The following is a 20,442-nucleotide window of genomic DNA, read 5'->3' as shown; positions in this document are numbered from 1 at the left end:
TGCCCATTGTTGTAATCATCTTTGTACCAAATATTCCTTGTGAGGTATCGTTTGAAAACGAATAGCTCGTGATCATTAATATTCATGCATGATGTATGTACTCAGTGGGTATTAAGAGTTATGGACTTAGGCTGTAATGATAGCTAAAATGTGTTCAAACCAGATATGTCAGGGGGAGTTGTTAACCAGGTGTGTTTACCTCAATTTATGTATAAACAGTAAACAGACCCATCAAGCTAACAAGGAGTGAGGCAAACCTCAAAACAAGAAGTTTGGGATAAGACAGCTGGCATCTACACCCAGCAGGAGAGAGAAACTTGGCCCAGATTTTACTTTTCAGAAGACTCCATTTTGAAGACTTACTAGTCTGTAAGGACAGATGAGGGGGATGGTGGGGGAGCTGACTCTTTACAGGGGCATCACATCTTAATATCTCAACTGTCCAGGAGAGGGCTGGACATTGCAGAACACGTTTTGGGGGAAATCTGGGACTGAGAATATGTTGGGGGCAGGCTGTGGCACAATCCCTCATTGGTCTCTGTTGCAACCCAGAATGTGACAGGGAAGTTTGAAGGTATAGTCACTGTACCTAACATTGGTTCTTCCAAATTTAAGAAGCATGCGAGCATCGATCACAGACCTTTAAAATCCACTGCAAAGTCCTTGATCTAAAAATAACGCACCTTGTAAAGTAGATGTGTAAAGACTGTTACAGGGCACAGCATAAAAATGGTTGGAGCAGTTTCCCAAGTTTGTTTAATTACCAAGTATTACTCATTTTTCCGGGGTTCTTCTGGTTCCTCTTATTTTTTATTTTTTTTATTTTATAATTAAAATGTTCTTGTTAAGCGTTGTTGCCCTTAAGTTACTGCTATGTCTTAGTGTTGACCCTGTTTAATAATTATTTGTTGTTAGGAGTATGCACCAAGCTTTTTGACATCTGCTTTCCAAGACCTGCTGGTACTGCTTGGTAAAGGGACAGTCTCCTGATTTTAACCACTTCCCTTAATTGCAAAAACTGTTGTAGGAAAGAGAAAGGTGCCTGCCATGATTCCCTGAGTAATACTTTAATAAGTGATAAAATAACAGTTCAGCAAGGGATATGTACACTCTTGTTTTCAGTGAGATATCCTTTATAGTTGTAAAGCTGAAGGAATATGTTTATTGGTCATTAACCACCACATTAAGCTGAATAAATAGTAATAATTAAAGCTTAATAAAAATGGAAATCTACTTTGTAGATTCAGAAGATTGAATATTGGCGTAAACACCTTAACTTTCCGTTGAGTAACATACAGTAGGATGTATGCACAATACGTAGGTAAAATATCATTTTTAATGGCATGGGGAAATTACAGTCCAGTTGCGTCTAAAGCAACTTCTACAAATTGCAGCACATTCATCAGGTTTTATGTATAGAAACGTACATACTGCAAACCCAGCAAATGGAATATGGAATCTATAAAGAGATGCTCTAGTTCAAAAGGAATCTAGTAGTATGGCCTCTGTTATATTGGAGGTCAGCATAGATTATTACAGTGTCCTTTCTGTCCTTGGATTATATGCATTTATAAATCTAAAGAAGGAATCCAAAGTGTAGAATCTCATGTTGTTTTCTTCTCAACTCTCTTTTGTCTACATGCTGTCCATACAAGACTGCAAACTCTCCAGGGACCTAGTTTATGTCCACAAACAGGCCTAGCAGACTTGGGTGGTGTTTAAATAATCATAAATAATGATAATCGCAGGAAGAGAGAAATATTTTCCTCCTGAAGAATTTTGTTGAGTGTGCTTGAGTTTTAATATTAAGCTAAATCTAGCTTGCCTATGCATTTTTGTAAGACTGAAGCTAGGAAATGTTAATGTGGTGGTTGGGAGAGAAGTCATCCTTCTAGTAATTCTGGGAAAACTTATGCTAAAAAAAAAAAAGAAAGTTTACCATTTTCCATCTGTACCATCTCTAGTTTAGAAAGAATAGCAGTTGGAGAGAAACAGCTGCACATCATTATAATAATTTACCTTACCTTTTCCTTTAAATTGCAAAACGTACTTTCGTGCAAACTTAAGCTGGGCAGTTTACTAAGAAAATACTGTTTTGATTCTTAGAATAACATGTAGTCAAATTCCAGTTCTTCTGAGATGTCCAGGTTATCTGGAGTATGATGGATGGATTTCTAGAACAAAAAGAAATCGTTTCAGTGATTTAACTCTGTTTTGCTTTTCTAGCCATTCTCATTGGTCAAACCAACAATCTTATTTTATTTCCTTCAGAGCTTTCCCTAATGTCTTTATGTGAGACTAAATGCTTGGTTTTGAGGAGATGGGAAATTTTGGTCCAACTTTTACAGCTTTTCTTATCTTTCAGGATTTTAATGTTGGGATTTGTTAGCGTGCAGCCTACATAAGAATAATTTGTATTATGTACCAAGTAACGCATGTGGTCTTGACATATGAAGCTGGATGAAATTTTTCATGCAAACACTTCTTTGCCAAAAATGCATATTCGGATCATCTGAAATAATTCACTAATTTGAGTCAAGTTCAGCCAATTGTTTGTTTTTGTTTTTGTTTTGTTTGTTTTGGGGGGGAGGTGGAAATTGGAAATGTGAAAATGGTTCATGGTCTCATTTCTGTAACAAAATGTTTTGACTTTTTTCATTTCAGAAAGAGGGTTTGTTTCTTGATTTCCTTCAATTTTATCTTTAAAAAATTTTAAAACATCTAAAAAAAAACCCCTCTGAAAAACGTTTCAGTAGACACAAAATGAAACTTTCTGTTTTAGTCCACTGAAATTTTGAAATATTTGGTCTTGGGTTGACCCATAATGATTTTTTTTCAGACCTGCACCTGAACTGAATATTCAGTTATTTGTACAGCACTATTAGCATATGCTTGTAAAACATGGGTATGCGATATTGGAGGTTTATAAATAATTACTTCTGGAGGAATTCTGCACCATAGTGCACGTGCAGAATTTATGTCCCCCCCACAGATTTCATTGCTTCCCTGCAGAAAAATGACTTTCTGATGGGGAAGCAAAGGAAAGCCTCAAGAGCAGTCATATGCCCCTCTCTCGCAGCATGGGTGCGTTGTTTCAGGGTTCCGAAGAAGCCAGCAGAGATGCAAATAACCATGGAGAGGGAGGGGTTGGGTGCGCCGTGGCCGGTGGCTTCTAACTGGCTCTGGAGAGACTGGGGAGTACAGGACTTCCTCTTCCCCTTCAGGGACCAGGTCAAGCCCACCCCCAGAAGTCTCCCCTGGCTGCAGGAAACTGCACCCCCTAGACCCAAGTTCCTGCCCCCATCACTCCTCAGCCGTGGGGGGAGAGGTTACCTGTGCGCCCAGCTCCTGTGCATCCAGACCTGCTCATACCCAGACTTCTCTGCTGAGCCTCGCCCCCTCCACACCAAACCACCCACAACCAAACCCCCACTTTACCGAGCCTAATCCCCTGCGTCCGGACTCTCCCCAGCACCCGGAGCACCCCTCACTGAGTCCATCTCACTCAACCCCCCACCCCAAATAATACCCCCCCGCACCTGGACCCCTACCTCACCAAGCCACACTCCCCCAGCACCCTCACTGAGCCCTTCACACCCAGACCTCCCCTGCAGAGCCCCATCCCTCCCACATCCAGACCCCCCAGCTTAGCCCCAAGTACCTTCACCTACATCCCCCTGCAGAGTCCCATTGCCACTGAACTTGGAACCCCCAACGAGCCCCTGTGCATCCAGATCCCCACGGCACCCAGACCCCCTACCGAGCTGCCTGCACCCAGGTTGCCCCACACTGAACCCTCTCACACCACACCTGGATCCCTCCACACTTGGATCCTGCTAGGCTGCCCACATGTGGTGTGCCTGTTTCGGAGGAGCAGAGGGCTGCAGGGTGATCTCCCACATCCATGCAGCCAGTGGGCTGTGCTCCCCACTGCCATGATGAAGCCTCCACATTTATTAATTAATAAATAAAATTTGCAGAATTTTAAAATATATTGTGCACAAAATTTTTAGTTTTTTTGGTGTATAATACCCCCGGGAGTAAATAATGTCTTCTCCCTCTGTGCAAAATGAACAGTGACTGGGAGTATTGTTTCTGAATGCTGGAGCGCACTGTGTCATTTTCTGGTTTTACTGTATGTTTTCTGTGACTGTTATAGCTTTTTTGTTACTCATAGTATCTGCCTGCAGTTTTACTATTTATTTTGGCGTATTAAAGTACAGAACAGCCTGTAAAGCATGGAATTTTTTTTTTTGTTCACTAAAACTTCTCTCCAGAGCAGATCATTGAAAGTGTTTTAGCATTTTTCTTCCCCATTTTCAGTGTTGTCTTCAGGATGAAAACATTTGATCAGGACTGAAACGCATATACGTGTATAAATATTTTTCTCTATTTCCACCAATATCTGAGTGTTATGTTTTTCTCCCCCTTTGTTTAGTTCAAAACTTTCAGAACTGTTGGGCAGTTTTACGACTAAAAAAGTGTGCACTATGAATGTATACTGTGAATCTGTATACTCTAATGAGTTTGTATATAGCCATGTAGATGTTTTTTACTCATTTAGTATTAAAAAGTCTTCCTTCATTTACACTGTATTTTCATCGGTGTAACTCCATTGGTTTCAAAGCAATTACTCCTGGGTTTATAGTAATGTGAATAAAGAATCAGAGAGAAAAGGTTGGTATGGTAATATCTTTTATTGCACCAACTTCTGTTGGTGAAAGCGACAAGCTTTCAAGCTTCAGGCAACCTAAAGAACTCTGTGGAAGCTCAAAAGCTTGTCTCTCTCACCAACAGAAATTAGTCTAATAAAAGTTATTACCTCACTCACCTTGTCTCTTTAATATCCTGGGACTGACCTGTCTATAAGAACACTGCATACAGTGAAGAATGAGAAATTGGATAGATGAAGATGACGACTTTAGTACGAAAGATTATGTTTAGTTGGCTTGTGTTGTGGTGTACGTGCTTCAAAGTCAGGCACAATGCATAACAGAATGCATTAAAGAGTGGTGGCCCTGTTTTAGAGTTTAGATTTTTTGGTTTATCATAAATGTATTGTTACTTAAACATAGGATGGTGAAGATATATTGAATTGACTGTATGGAAATCCATATAGATTTCACCTAATCAAAGAAGGGCATCTAGATAGATGTGCTATAGCTATAATTTACAGCATCTTCTGCTATTGTACTTGTAACAATACAAAAAACACCCTCCATACAATTTTGTCTCCTTCCAAAACATATTTCCTTTTGAGTCTATGGTGTCTGATTTTCAGGTGGGTCACTGTCCAACATACTGTTTGCTTCTTCCCCTTTGAGCTAACATACATATCCTCCATGCAGGTCAGTTTCTCCTAGAAGAATCCCGCCTGATAGAAGCAGCTGAAATGGCAAAGAAGGCAGCTGAGCTGGACAATACAGAGTTTGATGTTGTCTTCAATGCAGCCCATATGCTCAGGTTAGTTCTCTACCTTATTCTTATTTGGTTTTCTTGCTTTCTCTTTTCCCCCAACCCCAAACTCTGCAGTATTTGCTTACAGCAAGTTTTTTTTAACCAAATACCCCTTTTGAAAACTTTGTTATACCTAATAAGGAAGAAAAAAATGGAGTGAAAGTTTTGCAGACTCTAGCAGAGTCTATTTGTAACTTTTCTATATTTTACACTCCTTATTCACTACCTTGGAAATTTCTGTATTTCACAAGCTTGTAATCCTCTTTGGTTGTATATGAGAACAATATATCTTTTCGTACAGTATTTTCAGCAAAATTTCCTTTTAAATTATTTTTAAAGACTTGAGTCTCAAAAATAGTCCATAAATAAGAGAATGGAACTCTATTGCTCTGACTGTAACGTGAGAGTATTGGAAATACCAAAGAATATTATATAAATATCATTAGGGAGTAGAAAACTGATTAGAAGTCTAAATATCAGTCTCAAGGGTATGGAGACTTTGAGAAATACAGGGGTGATTAATGATATCAGAACCCCTTGATTCAGAGGCAGTCTTGTATTTAATTTTGTTCTGCTATCTGAAATTTTAGAGGGCTTGTCCTTCCGTTTAAAACCAATGCACCTTGACTTTCAGCAACTTTGAGCTTCTACCTAAACAATTACATTAAGCCCGCATTACTGTATTAGTCTCCGGGCTTTATTTCTAGGATAACTGTATAATGATTATGCTTCTTATGTACTTAAAAGGAAGAGCAATGACTGAACACAAATGGTTTGGATTAGCCTGTATCTTGCTTTAGAAAATATACTGTAAATAAGGTACAAAAATAATAGAAGTGGTTTTGAGTAAATACATTCAATTAGCACAGAGTAGTCATTAGAACCGTTATCTTAATAGACTTCTCTTGCTTTACTCTTTATAATTTTAACATCCACAAATACAAAATAAAAAAAAAATGGCTTGTAAAAGAAGACAGAATAAGTTCTTAGGTGAGTGACCTACTTTCCAAACTGAACTGAAGGCTCCTATAGCAAGATTTTGAAATAAGCCCCAAAATGCCTTTAAAAGATTGCTCGAAAGAGATGGACTCAGTTCTTGTAGATCAGTAAAGAAAATCAAGACAAATGGTTCAATTGTTCATCCATTAAATATTATCCCAAACACTTGCACCAACATGGATAGTTTTAAGGATCCTTCTGTTTGCATGCTCACTTTCTAACATTTAATCCTCCTTAGGAATGGGCATTCAGAGTCATTCATCTAAACATTAGATTAGTGAAGAACACAAGCCTAGGAAGTTAGGCATATAGATGATGGGGTTCACTATAAAATGGAGTGTTGGTTTTGTCTTTAAAGTGAAGGTATGATGCTGAGGGGCAATGGTATATCATCAAGGTGGGTTAGTGTTGTCACCCTTATAGGGCTAGCTGCACTTCTGATCCCTTCATGGCATCTCTGAATGTACCCCCATCAGGTTTGACCTTGCCCTTTACTACCCTGGGGTAAAATCATGCTATTCTCCTACTCTTAGGCCTGGTCTACACTACAAAGTTAGGTCAACATAAGTCACCTTGTGTCAACGCTCAAATTTGTCTCTGGCTGACATAAGTGCCCCATTACAGCAAGCAGTAAAACCACCTCCCTGAATGGCATGGAGCCAAGATTGACACATTGGGGTCAACGCAGTGTGAGTGTAGTAGACTCCACTGCCATGGGGTCACGGACAGTGGAAGCCCTCCCTGAAGTTTTTGAAATGCCTTTTCCTGATGCCTTTTCCTTGGCAAGCACACTCGCAGGTCTTCCTTGTTGCGTGCAGCTACCCAACCAACCACGCTGGCTCCACACAGTAGATGCGCTCCTGCCAGGAGAAGACAGGAGATTTTGGTCTCCTGAGCATGTGGAAAGAAGAGGCAATGCAAGCACAGCTATGGGCCAGCCACAGAAACATGGACAACTATGAACATATTGCATCGGGGTGAGGGCAAAGGGGTATAACAGGGATCAGCAGCAGTGCCATGTGAAATTAAAGGAACTTTACCTGGGATAGTGCAAGGCCAGGGAGGCCAATAATAGATCTAATTGTATCCTGCAGTTCTGCTGCTTTTACAACAAGCTGCATGCCATACTTGGCAGATATCCCACCAGCACCCCAGCAGTATGGATACCGAGGAGGAGGAGGAGAAGTAGGAAGATGTGGTGGGAGGCTGCAGCCGTGCCACAAGGCAGGATCTGTTTGAGACTCCATCACACTCTAGCCAGTCCTACCAGCCAAGCTAACAAGACAAAAGAGTATGTGTATAACAAACAGAAGTCGAGTTGGCATCTGCTTTTCATTCCATGTTGGATTTGGCAAGGGGCCATGCAGGACAGTTTGTTCATGAACATAGGGATGTCCCTTGTATCCTCCTGATGAAATGTGGTGAAACTTTCATGGAGATACTTTGCACTCCTTTATCAATGTTCTTAGGGATCGCTGCCGTATTTCTTTCTCTGCGATAGATAATTTCCCATGCCCCTTCACAATGAGTTCAGCTGGCACCATTGCAGTGAACAGGCTAGCAGCATACAGGCCTGAGCAGCTTTGAGACACCAGTAGCAGATGTGTACTCAGTGCCTTTGTTACCCTCAAGATTAAATGATAATCTAAAACGATCACCTCATGTGGAAAATAATGCCAGTAGTTGGTGTCGTTGCCCTCTACTTTTACCCATGGAATAGGGACCAAAATTGTATTGTTTCACATACAACAGAAAATCCTTCCCTCACCCCATCCCTGGCAGGCCATACTCACCATGGCAGGACTGGAGAGCAGTGCTGTGCCAAGGTGTTCCAAAGATGAAGTGTCAATAAGCAGAAAGGGAAAGAGAAGTTTCAAAACTCCCTTCCATTATTCGTCCATGGTTGCTATTCCCCCACCCCCAGCACACCAAGTGTTATCATGGGTCGCATCCTTGCCCTTACCACTCCAGGCCACAGGACGGCAAGAAGAACCACAGCTTCACATACACTGACTTGTGAGAACCACAGTTGAGGTATGTGTAACCCCAATGGACGACATTTGTGCACTGAAATGGACAGAAATGTTTGCTAAATTTGTTAAAAGTTTGCATTACATTGCCTGCGGGTTTTTTGCATGTTGTTTTTCTGCACTTTTTTTCCCACTGAACAAAATTCTATTTTTGGAGAATAAAACTATCTTTATTAGTTTACAACACATATTGCAGAATGCAATAGTTGAGTGTTACTCAAAGCAAACAGTACTTGTAAATGTACAACAAGCACCACATAATTCATAGCATCAGGAAATTACTTAGTCACATTTATTAATGTACAGCAAGCACTACACAATTCTTAGCAACACCCAAAGCTCCAGGACCAGAGAACATGCCAGCATAGAACATTACTATGGATTGTCATTAGTGCTCTTCTAAACCCTTCGTCAGCTGCATAGCTTCATACTGGGGTCTTGTAATGACCCTTGTGTCTGGCTGTTCTAAGTCAGCAGACAGCCACTCCACCTCCATCCTGGTGGCAGCTTTTCCCCCTTTGCCTCTCAGATATAATTCAGGACAGAACAGGCAACTATTGGGATATTTTTCTCATAGAGATCCAATCTAGTGAGTAAACACCTCCAGCATCCCTTCAGTTTATCAAAACCACATTTAACCGTCATTCTGCACCTGCTGTGCCCACTGTTGATTATTTCCCGGATGTAGTCGAGGTGGCCAGCATGCAACTTCATGAGCCAGGGGGAGGCTGGGTTTCCCAGAATCGCTGTTGGCATTTCTGTATTGCCAGTGTAATCTGCCAATTGGAAAAGAATGTTCCTCCTTGCAGCTCTCTGAACAGACCTGTATTCTTAAAGATGTGTGTGTCATGCACCATAGAAAAGTAGCCTTTTTTGTTGATGTACTCTGTGGGAAGGCGGGCTCGTGCCCAACAACGGTTCAGAAACCCCATTGCTGTAAATCCATCCACTGCGTCACATTGCCGAGATTCAAAGTCCTGGGGAGACAATTAACGGCCCTGCACGCTTGAATGACAACAGCCCCTACTGTGGATATTCCAACTCCATAAGTATTTCCCGCTGACTGGTGGCAATCTGGTGTTCCAGGCTTCCAGAGTGCCATCACCACGCACTTCTTTACTGTCAGTGCAGCTCTCATTTTGGTGTCCCTGTGCTTGGGCGAGCTCCGAACACAGATTCAGGAATGTGGCCTTTCACATCCAAAAGTTCTGCACCCTCTATTTGTCATCCCATATCTCCATTCCGGTGCAATCTCACCAGTCAGTGCTTATTTCTCATGCCCTGAAGCAGCACTCCAACATCTGCAGCTGCTCCATGAACACCAACAACAACCTTGAATAGTTTTTCACTATGTTCCTCAGCAAACTGTCCTTGAAGAAACTAATGTCCTTCGTTGTTATGGTACTGCCCGCAGGTCTGGAAATACAGGAGCTTTGTGCAACCTGTGTTTGCAACGTTCATGAGAATAGTGCAGAGTTCTGCAGGCTCTGTGCTTTTGTCAGAGCTGGCAGATACTGAAAAGTGCTGCACGGGTTTGTGGTATTTTTTTAAAAATGGTGTAAAAATTATGGGATGTACCTGGCATTATGGGATGGAGAAAGTTGCATGCTGGGAACTTGATCCCTGGATGAGTCGTGCCTATCCAGCAAAACATTGCGAAAATTTCCCAAAAGTCATTATGACGGATGGCAGCATGTGGCACTCTGGGATACCTACCTATGGTTCACCACAATTTGCATCGAGACAAGCATTTCCAGTAAGTAAGCACAGGGCTGATTCAAGTAGTCATATATGCACACACCCAAGTGATATACAGATGGTGGTGGTTGTATGGCAACGTAACTTGCATTGACCAAAGATTGCGTTGTAGACATGGCCTTAGAGTGGGTCCTAGACTACAACACTCTGGGTTCACTTTCTCTCTCCCTTTCTCTGGAGTGTGTCAAAGTCTAGTCCCAAGTCCTACTGTTTTCTGAGTCTGGTTAAACTGGTTTGGCTGGCTCAGCAGGAGTCTGGGCAGCAACATTAAAGTCAGTAGTCCTGGATGTTTGCTAAGAGGTTGTTAGCTGGTCTGTTGCCTCCTTCCTGCCTACATTTCCTGACAAGCCTGCTAGTGAATTCACTCAATATTTGTCTACAGTAAACAACAAATAACAATCAGACTAACAGAATATATATTCATAAGTTATTGTAGCAGCTCCAAATCCATCCCAAAGTGTTTGTGGGATTTTTGGAGGAGGTGTGTTTTCGGGATGAATTTGAATGACAGAGAACTGAGATGGTTCCAGGCAGTTGGATTAGAGGGAAAGAGGGTGTAGCGATATGGGTGAAAAGAAAAGGAAGTGAATGGTTATAAACAGAACATTAAAGGTGGCAAGGTGCGATGCAACAACAAACCAGAACAGAGAGGTAAGTGGATGCTTCCTTGAAAGCAAAGCTGAGAATTTTAAAATGGATAGTAAGCAATGGTAGTCAATGGAGTGGCACAGAGGAGTTGTACAGGCTGATTGTCAAGTGAGAGAGATTATTTTAGATGCTAGATGGACTGGAGGATTGTGAGGCGGAAAATGTTAGATTAGAGGTGTTAATCAGGCAGGGGATGACCTTTGTAGCTGTGGTTACATAGAAGAAGAGATGGATTTAAAATAAATTCTTTATTAAAAAACAACAGAATTTGTGTTGGCCTGGATGTAGAACAAGAGGTTCAAAATGACAGGAAGGTGATAACAGCAATACATGATAGCAATATGATTTTTGAGGTAAAGTCCGGTTTTTGTAAAGCCAAAAATATAAAATGACTTACATCTTTTAGAGGCAGCACACAGCCCTTCAGGGTAATCCGCTGGCGGGCCACCAGACAGTTTTACATTTGCATGGCCACTCATAGCTTCCAGCGGCTGTGATTCACTGTTCCCGGCCAATGGGAGCTACGGAAAGCCGTGGCCAGCACATCCCTGCAGCCCACACCACTTCCTGCAGCTCCCATTGCCCAGGAACAGTGAACCATGGCCACCGGGAGCTGCAGGCAGCTGTGCAAATGTAAACAAACTGTCTGGCAGCCCACCAGCAGATTACCTTGGCGGGCCACAAGTTGCCCACCACTGTTTTAGAGAGACAAGGTGGGTGAAGAAATATCTTTTAATGGATTTTGAATTTTCACCAAGAGAAGTTGGTCCAATAAAAGATATTACCTCAACCACCTGGTCTTTCTAACCACCATGGGACCCACATGACTACAAAAACACTACAAACACTATTTAAATTTTTTTAGTAGCTTTTGCATTTAAAGTGTGTCTTATTTTAGTGAGCAACTTTTATTGAACCCTTTTCCCACAAACATTAACTCAGAGTAGAATAAATGTTTAACTACAAACATCCACATTCATTCCTCTGCACAATATAAACTTTCCTACATAACAGGAATAAGTGGTATTTAAATAATTAACAAAGTTACTCTTTGTACTCATAACGGGAGCAAATCCTTTTGGCTTGGTGTGGCTTGCTCAGACAGTCCCACTACTTCAATGGGATGACTCTGGTCAGCAAGGAAAGCAGGATTTGAAAATGTTATCACTCATGTCAATAAAAAATTAGGAAATTCAGTTTACTTCTAATTGCCTAAACTCAAATATTGATCTGTCATGCTTATCTTGTATATTTCTTTGACTACTGTGTTGTTTTATTGAAATATATTAATGTAAACTCAAATATTTACAGAAATACAATTTATCATTTAGCTTTTCTGAAACAGACTAATCACAGAGAAATGCTGTTTATTCCTTAATATTAATAAAGCAAGTTAGATTGCAGGCCTTAGAGTTAGAGAACAGCTAGTACCGATTTAACAGCCAATTTGATATTTCCTAACAAAGACCCTGTACTTGCAATGAGCTCTGTAATAGGTAGGGTTTCTTGATTTCAGTGACACAGGTGGGCCTATCTGAGGCTCATTCCAGGTTCAGGGCCTTTGGAAGTCAATGTGAGTTGTAGGTCCTCTGCACCTTTCCGATTTTGGGCCTGTGTGTCTGAAACAAACTTCAGCCTGAGGCCTGATGCTCAGCATGAAAAATTTAGCCCAAATAGTTAAAATTTGGCAAAGTTATAAGAAACTGAAAACGGGGGTTTATAATGGAGGGTGATTGTGTGACATAAATAAAAATAGGATGAAGGTTGAAATGTTTACTGTCTGATCATGATTTTATTATGGCACCAAAAGTTTCATTTAAGAATTAAGACTTGGTGCCAAATTCTGGCTTTCTAGATTATTTTTCCTTACATAGAAGTTCCCATTTTTCTTTGGCCGGGCAGATGCCAGATTCTAACTTAACACCAGGAGCTTTCAATTCAGGGCTTTATAAGTGGACATAGGTTAACAATCCTTCTTCCCACTGAAATATTTGCATGTCTAGACAAGTATAATGTATCACCGCTTTATTGACAAATTAATTTTTTTTTTACTTTAAGAGTTGTTTAGCATCCTAATAATTTAAATGAATCAGCCTTGAATTGTTTATCTTTTATTTGGGTGTCCATGGAATTTACGAGTCATATTTAGTCAAGTCCAACTGTGAGATATCACAGATGGTCAACTGATGCTACATGGGGAGGGCTCTGAGTTACTACAGGCAACTCTTTCCCAGGTGTGTGTCTGGTGGGTTTTGCCCAAATGGTCAGGCTCTAACTGATCGCCCTATTTGGAGTCAGGAAGGAATTTCCCCCCAGGTTAGATTGGCAGGAACCCTGGAGGTTTTTTGCCTTTGTCTGCAGCATGGCATACGGGTGACTTGCTGGTTTGAACTAGTGTAAATAGTGGATGCTCTGTGACTTAAGTCTTTAAATCATGATTTGAGGACTTCAGTAACACAGCCAGAGGTTAGGAGTCTATTTCAGGAGTGGGTAAATGACACTCTGTGGCCTGCAATGTTCAGGAGGTCAGACTAGATGATCACGATGGTCCCTTCCGGTGTTAAAGTCTGAGTCTGTGAGACATACATAAGGATAAGAGTCCGTGGGTTTAGAGCAGTGCTACTCAGACCTCAGTGGTTCAGGAGCCAAATTACATTAATTAAATTGCACAGTGTTTTAATATCATGTGCTACAAAGAGCCACAGGAGACACATTAAAGAGCCACTTGCATCTCCTGAGTATCACTGGTCTAGAGGCTTAGTTTAAGGGCTGCTTCTGACCAGGATCTAAATGCCAGACAGCAAGTTATGTTGTGAAAGGGAGCAGATATTTGTACTTAAGCATTAGGAGTCAAGCAACAGAAGTCAGGTCTGCTTTCAAGGTCAGCACCATGGAAAGCCTAGGATGTAGTTCATAATGATTGAAAGCAGTCTTTCTTCTCTAGCTGTTCCCCAGTTTCTCCTGGCTTCCTTTTCCTTGCTTGTATTTTATTCTTATCACTGTTGTATCTAATTTTTCTCTAAATTATGCTTCCTCCAGTGGAAACCTTCCATTGCTTGACACTGATCCAGAGCCATTTGCTGCTTAGTGGCATAGGGTTACTGCAATTTCCTACCTCCATGTCTTTTATTTTTCTCAAGGGGAAACCATTCCAGGGCTTAACATAATGAATTCTAGTTTAGATTTCGAGTGAGCATGTGAATCAGAACTCTACAGTACCTTAGCTGAAGGAACTGTTTATGAATGCCCCAATAATAGAACTTGCATTTTCCTCACAAGATTAGTATGGATTGAATAAATTTATAAAAAACAATTTTTAATAAGGAACTATAAATTCACATTGACTTCAACTTGAAAATTAATGGTCCATGTTTCAAGATACATTTGAGGAAGAAAAGAGAGTAATGTATTTCCAATTGGCTAGAGGGGGCATGAATTTCAATCCATTCCATGTTCATATGCAAGCAATTCTTTCCTAAGGAAAATGTGCCTTTTTTCTTTGCCTCCTGGGCAAGGCACATTGTTTGTACAGAAATTTGCTGCATTTAGGATTGTTGTATTTCCTGACCTTCTGTGAAATAAAAGCTACCTGACACATTCAATTTTACTTGTCTTTTACTAAGTTGTGAAATTTAGCTTTTTGCTCAGGAATTGTAAGTGCCACCCTTTGACTAAAACAGCAGGAATGTTTCAGAAGTGTGCTAAACGAATATTTTTAGACTCACTTCTAATCACTCAACCACTGACCTGATAAATGTACAGAGTAATTTAAAACAGTTGATGGGTATAAACTGGGTTTCCTGTGGCAAACTGCTTGTCAGGAAATGATTTCAACTTGCTTGAAAAGTATGTGAAACTTCAAAAAGATTTTCCTTCCTCCATATTACTCCAAAGACCAATAACTGTTGATCAAAATGCATTGATTGGAATGAATTGCCGATAGCACATTGTGTGGTTAATTTTCAAAACTCCAGTGGAAAGTCGAATGGAGGTTTAGCATCTGCAATCTATGATCCCTGAACAATAAACAGTTTAAAAAAACCTCATAGGTAAAACCTGCAGATCCAAGTGTTCTGGAAATGATCCAAGCATTCTGGAAAAAATGATGAAATCTGAGTTTTGTTATCCTTTTTTCCCCCATCTCTTCCATCCTCTAAAAGCTGCAAGACAATGTGCCACAGGATAAGAATATGAACTTAACAAAGAATGCATCTTTAGTCCCCTAACAGGCAAACATGCTAACAGTCGCCTGTCAAGAGTGAGAAGTCTACAGAAAAGACACATGGGCTCCTTTTTAATTACCTCCTGGTACAGGAAGCCATACAACTTGTCCTTCTGTTTGGTTTAAGGATTGTAATAACCAAAATATTAATAGTGTTGGAAGGCGTAACCTACCTGGCATCCCTTCAGTTTGTTTGGTTGGTTTTGTGCATATGCCAGCTTCCTTAAGACAGTGTTCTCGGTAGGGAATAAAGACATGAGTTGCTTTATGTTACAACCCAAACTTTGACATATATAATACTTGAAGGTATGGCTAATTTTATAAATATTGTACCAGATCTTCAGCTGGTGTAACCTGGCAAAGGGCCATAAACTTGCATCAGCTGATCTACTGTATCTGGCCCACTGTATTTCTTTGCAATGTACACTGAAATCCTATTATAACTAAAATGTGAATAAGAATAAAAAGAGCATTTCATTATAGAGAACTGATATTCAGAGCTATAAAAATAATATTTATATTGGTATTTGGTAATAGGATATTTTAAAATGGTGGAAGCAAATACAGTTGTCCATCTGCACACTTTCCATGTTTACCTAAGAAAAACTAAGTGTAGTTTTATTTTTTTCCCCTGTACCAATAGACAAGCCAGTCTCAATGAAGCAGCAGAGAAGTATTATGAAATGGCAGCAGGATTAAGACCTAATGTAAGTGTTTGTTTGTTTATTTCCCTTTATGGCATGCGCTATTCAAAATGATGAACTCAGATGTGTTGGATCCTGTGGTACTTTGAGGAGAAACTAATCATAGGAGTGTTAGATCTCTGAGCCTGTATTTGTGAATGCTTTTAATGAATAATTAGATAGTAGTAGAAATCAAATAAAGCTTTTCATTTGTCAAACTAATCACTATGGGTTTTTTTCATTCTTCTCGGTATAAAGTTCCAAAAACAAGTAGAATGTTACTACTATGTTTTAAATTAGTTGGAGCAGCGGTGGGGGCGGGCTTAGATTTACTTACGCAAAGTCAAATGTGTTAGATTTTTGGGGTTCTCCTAATGCCAGACTTTTTCATCAGAGACTGGAAAGCTTGTCAGCGTTCCAGATACTAGATAAGAAATTTTAAATAATTTTCAGCCTTTTCATCTGTAATGAAAGTTTTGTTCTTATACAATCCCAAAGTTGCTATTATCTCAGATATAACCTCATACTGTTATGCACTATAGGCAAAGTAACTACTTCTTTTTACTTTGAAGAGAAGGTAGAAAGGAGTGGGGGTGGGGAGGGGCAGCGGAGGGATGGAGGAGGCTGGAGGGGGACATGCACATGTTTATCCACAGCTCTTTAAAAAAAAAAAAAAAAAAAAGCCTGTTTCTACCGTCACTAAACTTGATGATAATTATTTCTTTAGAATGTTCCGATAAGCATCACTCATGTGGAATAAGGACTGCATGAATTAATTCACACTCAATAAAAAAATAAAAGTAATGACAGCTTTTTCTTTTTGACAATTACTTACCCCATATTGTAGATTTTATGTGATTTCCTTTCCAATTTAGAAACAAGATGTGAAATCCTGAAGTCAATGATAGAACACCCATTGACATTACTGTGGCCAGGATCTCACCCAAGATGTTTAACACTTGGGGCTATATAATGAAGTAAACCTAGAAAGCATATTCCCAGACAAAATACTTTGAGCTCTTGTTGAAAATATATTTCAGTAACTTTAGAATAAAACAACATCAGCAAAATTCCCACACACAAAAAAAATGCAATTGAGGAAAATTCAGACTCAAAAGTAAAAATACATAAGATAAACCAAATTATCTGAAATTATTAAACGTATAGTTTAAATACCCAAAAATCCTTAGCCAACTCTCTGTAGCAATGACAGCTTTCCATATTCCATTCTTTGTTTCTTTCATATCCACTTTGTTAGTTTCCATTTGGGGAACTGAAGCATTTTCTGCATGCTTCTAAGAAGTCCTAATACTTTCTTTGACTGTGGACATCTTAAATGTTAGAAAGCAGCTCAAATGGTACACAGTTGGTACAACCACCATTCTTCAATTTTCATTTACTCATTTTACTCTCAAAAGGTCTTTTAGAAATCTGCTGTCTATTTCTATAGGCATCTGAAATTTGGAGAATACAGTACAGTTTGAGGGTAGCGTATCAAAGGTATTCCACTGAGCACTGGCTTTATTCCAGTGATATGGTGCTTCATCATCAGAATAACTTCCATTCTCTCTTCAGGTAACTTCTGGAGGTTTATTTTAAAGGGGAGTGGCAGCATGCAGGACCTCAGATCATTTATTTAGGAAGAGAAAGAAATTAAAAGCATGTAATCTTTTCAGTTTAATTTGAGTAACCATCTTCATTTTCAACCATTTACTGCCAATTAATTCTGGGGGAGTGGAAAGGAGAAAAAGGGGTTATGCAAATAATACTTTATGCAAATAATTTAATGAGCTATGTTGCATATGTGCAACAATTTGTACGTGACCTTAAGACTCCAGCTTTAAACACTTTGTGGATTTAATGTCATGCAGTCCTGATGAAGGAACTATTTATCCACAGAGGAACAACAGTGAAAGCTTTCCAAACACTGCCCTGCCAGCATTCCTCAGCTCTGATGTAGAGGAAAGTAATCTAGGGCAGTGGCTCTGAAACAGTGGGTTGGGACCCCAAAGTGAGTTGTAATGCTCTTTGAATGGGGTCGCCAGGGTTGACTTAGACGTGCTGGGGCCCGGGGCTGAAGCCCGAGCCCCCCTGCTGAGGGCCAGAGCCTGAGGGCTTCAGCCCTGGGCGGCGGGGCTCAGGTTGCAGACCCCGTGACTGGGGCTGAAGCCCTTGAGCTTCAGCTTTGGTCCCCCTGCCCAGAGCGGTGGGGCTCAGGCTTTGGGCCCACCACTTGGGGCAGTGGGGCTTGGGTGGGCTCAGGCTTCGGTCCCCTCTCCTGGGTCGTGAAGTAACTTTTGTTTTTAGAAGGGGGTTGTGGTGCAATGAAGTTTGAGAACCCCTGATCTAGGGCAATAGGGGTAGCTCATTTTCCAAAGTCCATGAAGTTCTTGGCCTCTCTGTTATGTCTGACAATCAGTGCAAAGTATGTTGGTGCATTTGTACTGTGGCAGCTGGAATTAAGACCCACCAAACTCATTGCATATAAGGGCCACCAAACTTGCATTAATGGGAGACAACACTTAATTCCTACTGAGTTAGGACGGATTCATACTGGTGACCTATAGGCAAAAGGCTCTGAAGCTTATTAAACAATGTTCTGAGGCTTTTAGCCTCCTAATAAATGCTAGTATTACACCTTCAGGCATTAAGATTGCTTTCTGGAAAGATTGGTTTATTAAACAAGTTCCCACATCTCCAACACGCTGCTCTGTCTTCCTCATACAAGGCCATCTGTGCTCCACCCTGCTCTTAAAGGGACTATTCCCATTAACCAAAATACAAAAACTAAAAGTATATCAATAAAACCAATATTGACAGAATGTCCAAATTAACCTCTAAATATACTTTTTTGCAATATAAAGTCATTTAAACAATTATGCCAGGGTCCACACACTAACTTCCATAGATTTTCCTCCAGCATGGATCAGCCACTGTGTTTGAACATACAACCCTCAGATGCACAGCATAGACCACTGCCACATCTGCTATTGGAGTAAGTGACAGGGAAGCCATGGTCTTATCCTCTATGAGGGCAATACAACTATTTGTGAACTAGCTGGCTCTCCGGAGTCCTGACTCTGGGAGTAGAGTATGATTAGTGATAAGAGACTACACAGACAAGTGTAAAGGCATCTGTTTGGGTCATCTAAAGCAGTGGTGGGTAATCCGCTGACGGGCCGCGAGACAGTTTGTTTACACTGACCGTCCGCAGGCATGGCCATCCGCAGCTTCCAGTGGCTGCGGCTTGCCGGTCCTGGCCGTTGGGAGTGTGGGAAGAGGTGCAGGCCACAGGGACGTGCTGGCTGCCGCTTTCTGCAGCTCCCATTGGCCGGGAACGGTGAACCAAACCGGAATGGTGAACCAACAGTGAACCAGTGTAAACAAACTGTCTCGCAGCCCGCCAGCGGATTACCCTGATGGACTGTGTGCAGTCCGTGGGCTGCAGGTTGCCCACCATTGATCTAAAGCAACTGAACCTGGGATCTTTAGATCTAAAAGCATGAATGCCTGCCACTTCAACTAATGGACCATTCCCATTAGTATGGATGCAGTAACAAACTCATTAACCTCTGTATATGTTCTAGCCACTTGAGAGCAACCAAGACCCACGCTCTTGGCATGGGTTACACACAGAGATTATTTGGCCCATTTCACCTGGAAAGGCAGTGTAGCAAAGTGGATGAGGGCCCGGGTCTGTCATTGTAGACAGCTTGTTTATGTTAACAGCTCTGCCTGACATGACCTTGTCCAATCTCTGTTATCTTAGCTAGAAAATGGATGAATGATAGTTATACCTCCCCTAAGGTAGAGGTGTGAGGTCTTGGTTAATAAGGGTCATGAAGTAGATAGATATATTAAGAGAAGTGAGTAGAAAACTAGGATTAGAATTTGTGGGCTTTCAGCTGGTAGCTCAGTGCACCTTCCTTTAGGCCACATGGCATAGTGTGGATGTCTTTTTCTCTCATAAAAATATGTGTGATATCATACTGATTGTGCAGGACATAGACACTGACTCCATAGGTGCTCCAGGGCTGGCGCACCCACAGGAAAATAAATAGTGAGTGCTCAGCACCCACTAGCCACCTGCTGATCAGCTCTTCCCCTACCCACCCAGTGCCTCTCGCCTGCCGCTAATCAGCTGTTTGGCAGCAGGCGGGAGGTGCTGGGGGGAGAGGGAGGAGCAGGGGCAGGAAGAGGCAGAGCGAGGGCAGGGGTATGGTTGGGGGAGGGGTGGAGCAGGGATGGGAAGAGGCAGGGTGGGGGGCAGAGTGGAGGCAAGAAGAGGCGGAAGGGATGGAGTGGGGGCAAAAGAGGCAGAGCGAGGGTGAGGCCTTGGGGGAAGGGATAGAGGGGGATAGGTTTTCCGGATGGATTACCCCCGGGGAAAGCTGAAAGTAGGAATGGATGACACACCTACAAGGTGCATGACACTTGGCAGATATCGGTCCCTAATTCTTACACAGATCAAACTTTTTCTTATCAGTTTACTTTGTTTCTGTCTCAATTCTGCTGACCTTTCCATACCTTACTGTTTTATTCATAACTTTTAATTATTCACTCTAGACTAGTGTACAGCTACACTGTAAACTGAGGGGTGATTGTAGCATGGGTAAGCATACCTATGCTAACTTTAATCTAACAA

The 20,442-nt window shown here is 41.2% G+C and overlaps 1 protein-coding gene across 5 annotated transcripts in view; it reads left to right on the top strand.

Annotated features, from left to right (window-relative positions):
* The window catches only part of TMTC2 (transmembrane O-mannosyltransferase targeting cadherins 2), a 379,113-nt gene that overhangs the window by 330,966 nt on the left and 27,705 nt on the right, over window positions 1-20,442 (top strand). For all 5 annotated transcript variants that reach the window (XR_012156727.2, XM_073327618.2, XM_073327617.2 and 2 more), the window contains exons 10-11: window positions 5,349-5,463; window positions 15,758-15,821. Coding sequence is in view for 4 of the 5 variants with exons in the window: in XM_073327618.2 (XP_073183719.1) it covers window positions 5,349-5,463; window positions 15,758-15,821 (179 nt within the window). In the remaining variant the exon portion in view is untranslated. The remainder of the gene's footprint in view (window positions 1-5,348; window positions 5,464-15,757; window positions 15,822-20,442) is intronic.

Source organism: Lepidochelys kempii, chromosome 1 (genome assembly GCF_965140285.1).
Source record: "Lepidochelys kempii isolate rLepKem1 chromosome 1, rLepKem1.hap1, whole genome shotgun sequence".
Classification (NCBI taxonomy): Eukaryota; Metazoa; Chordata; order Testudines; family Cheloniidae; genus Lepidochelys; species Lepidochelys kempii.
The sequence above is the reverse complement of the archived record's forward strand: the minus strand, read 5'-3'. Positions and strand labels throughout refer to the sequence as shown.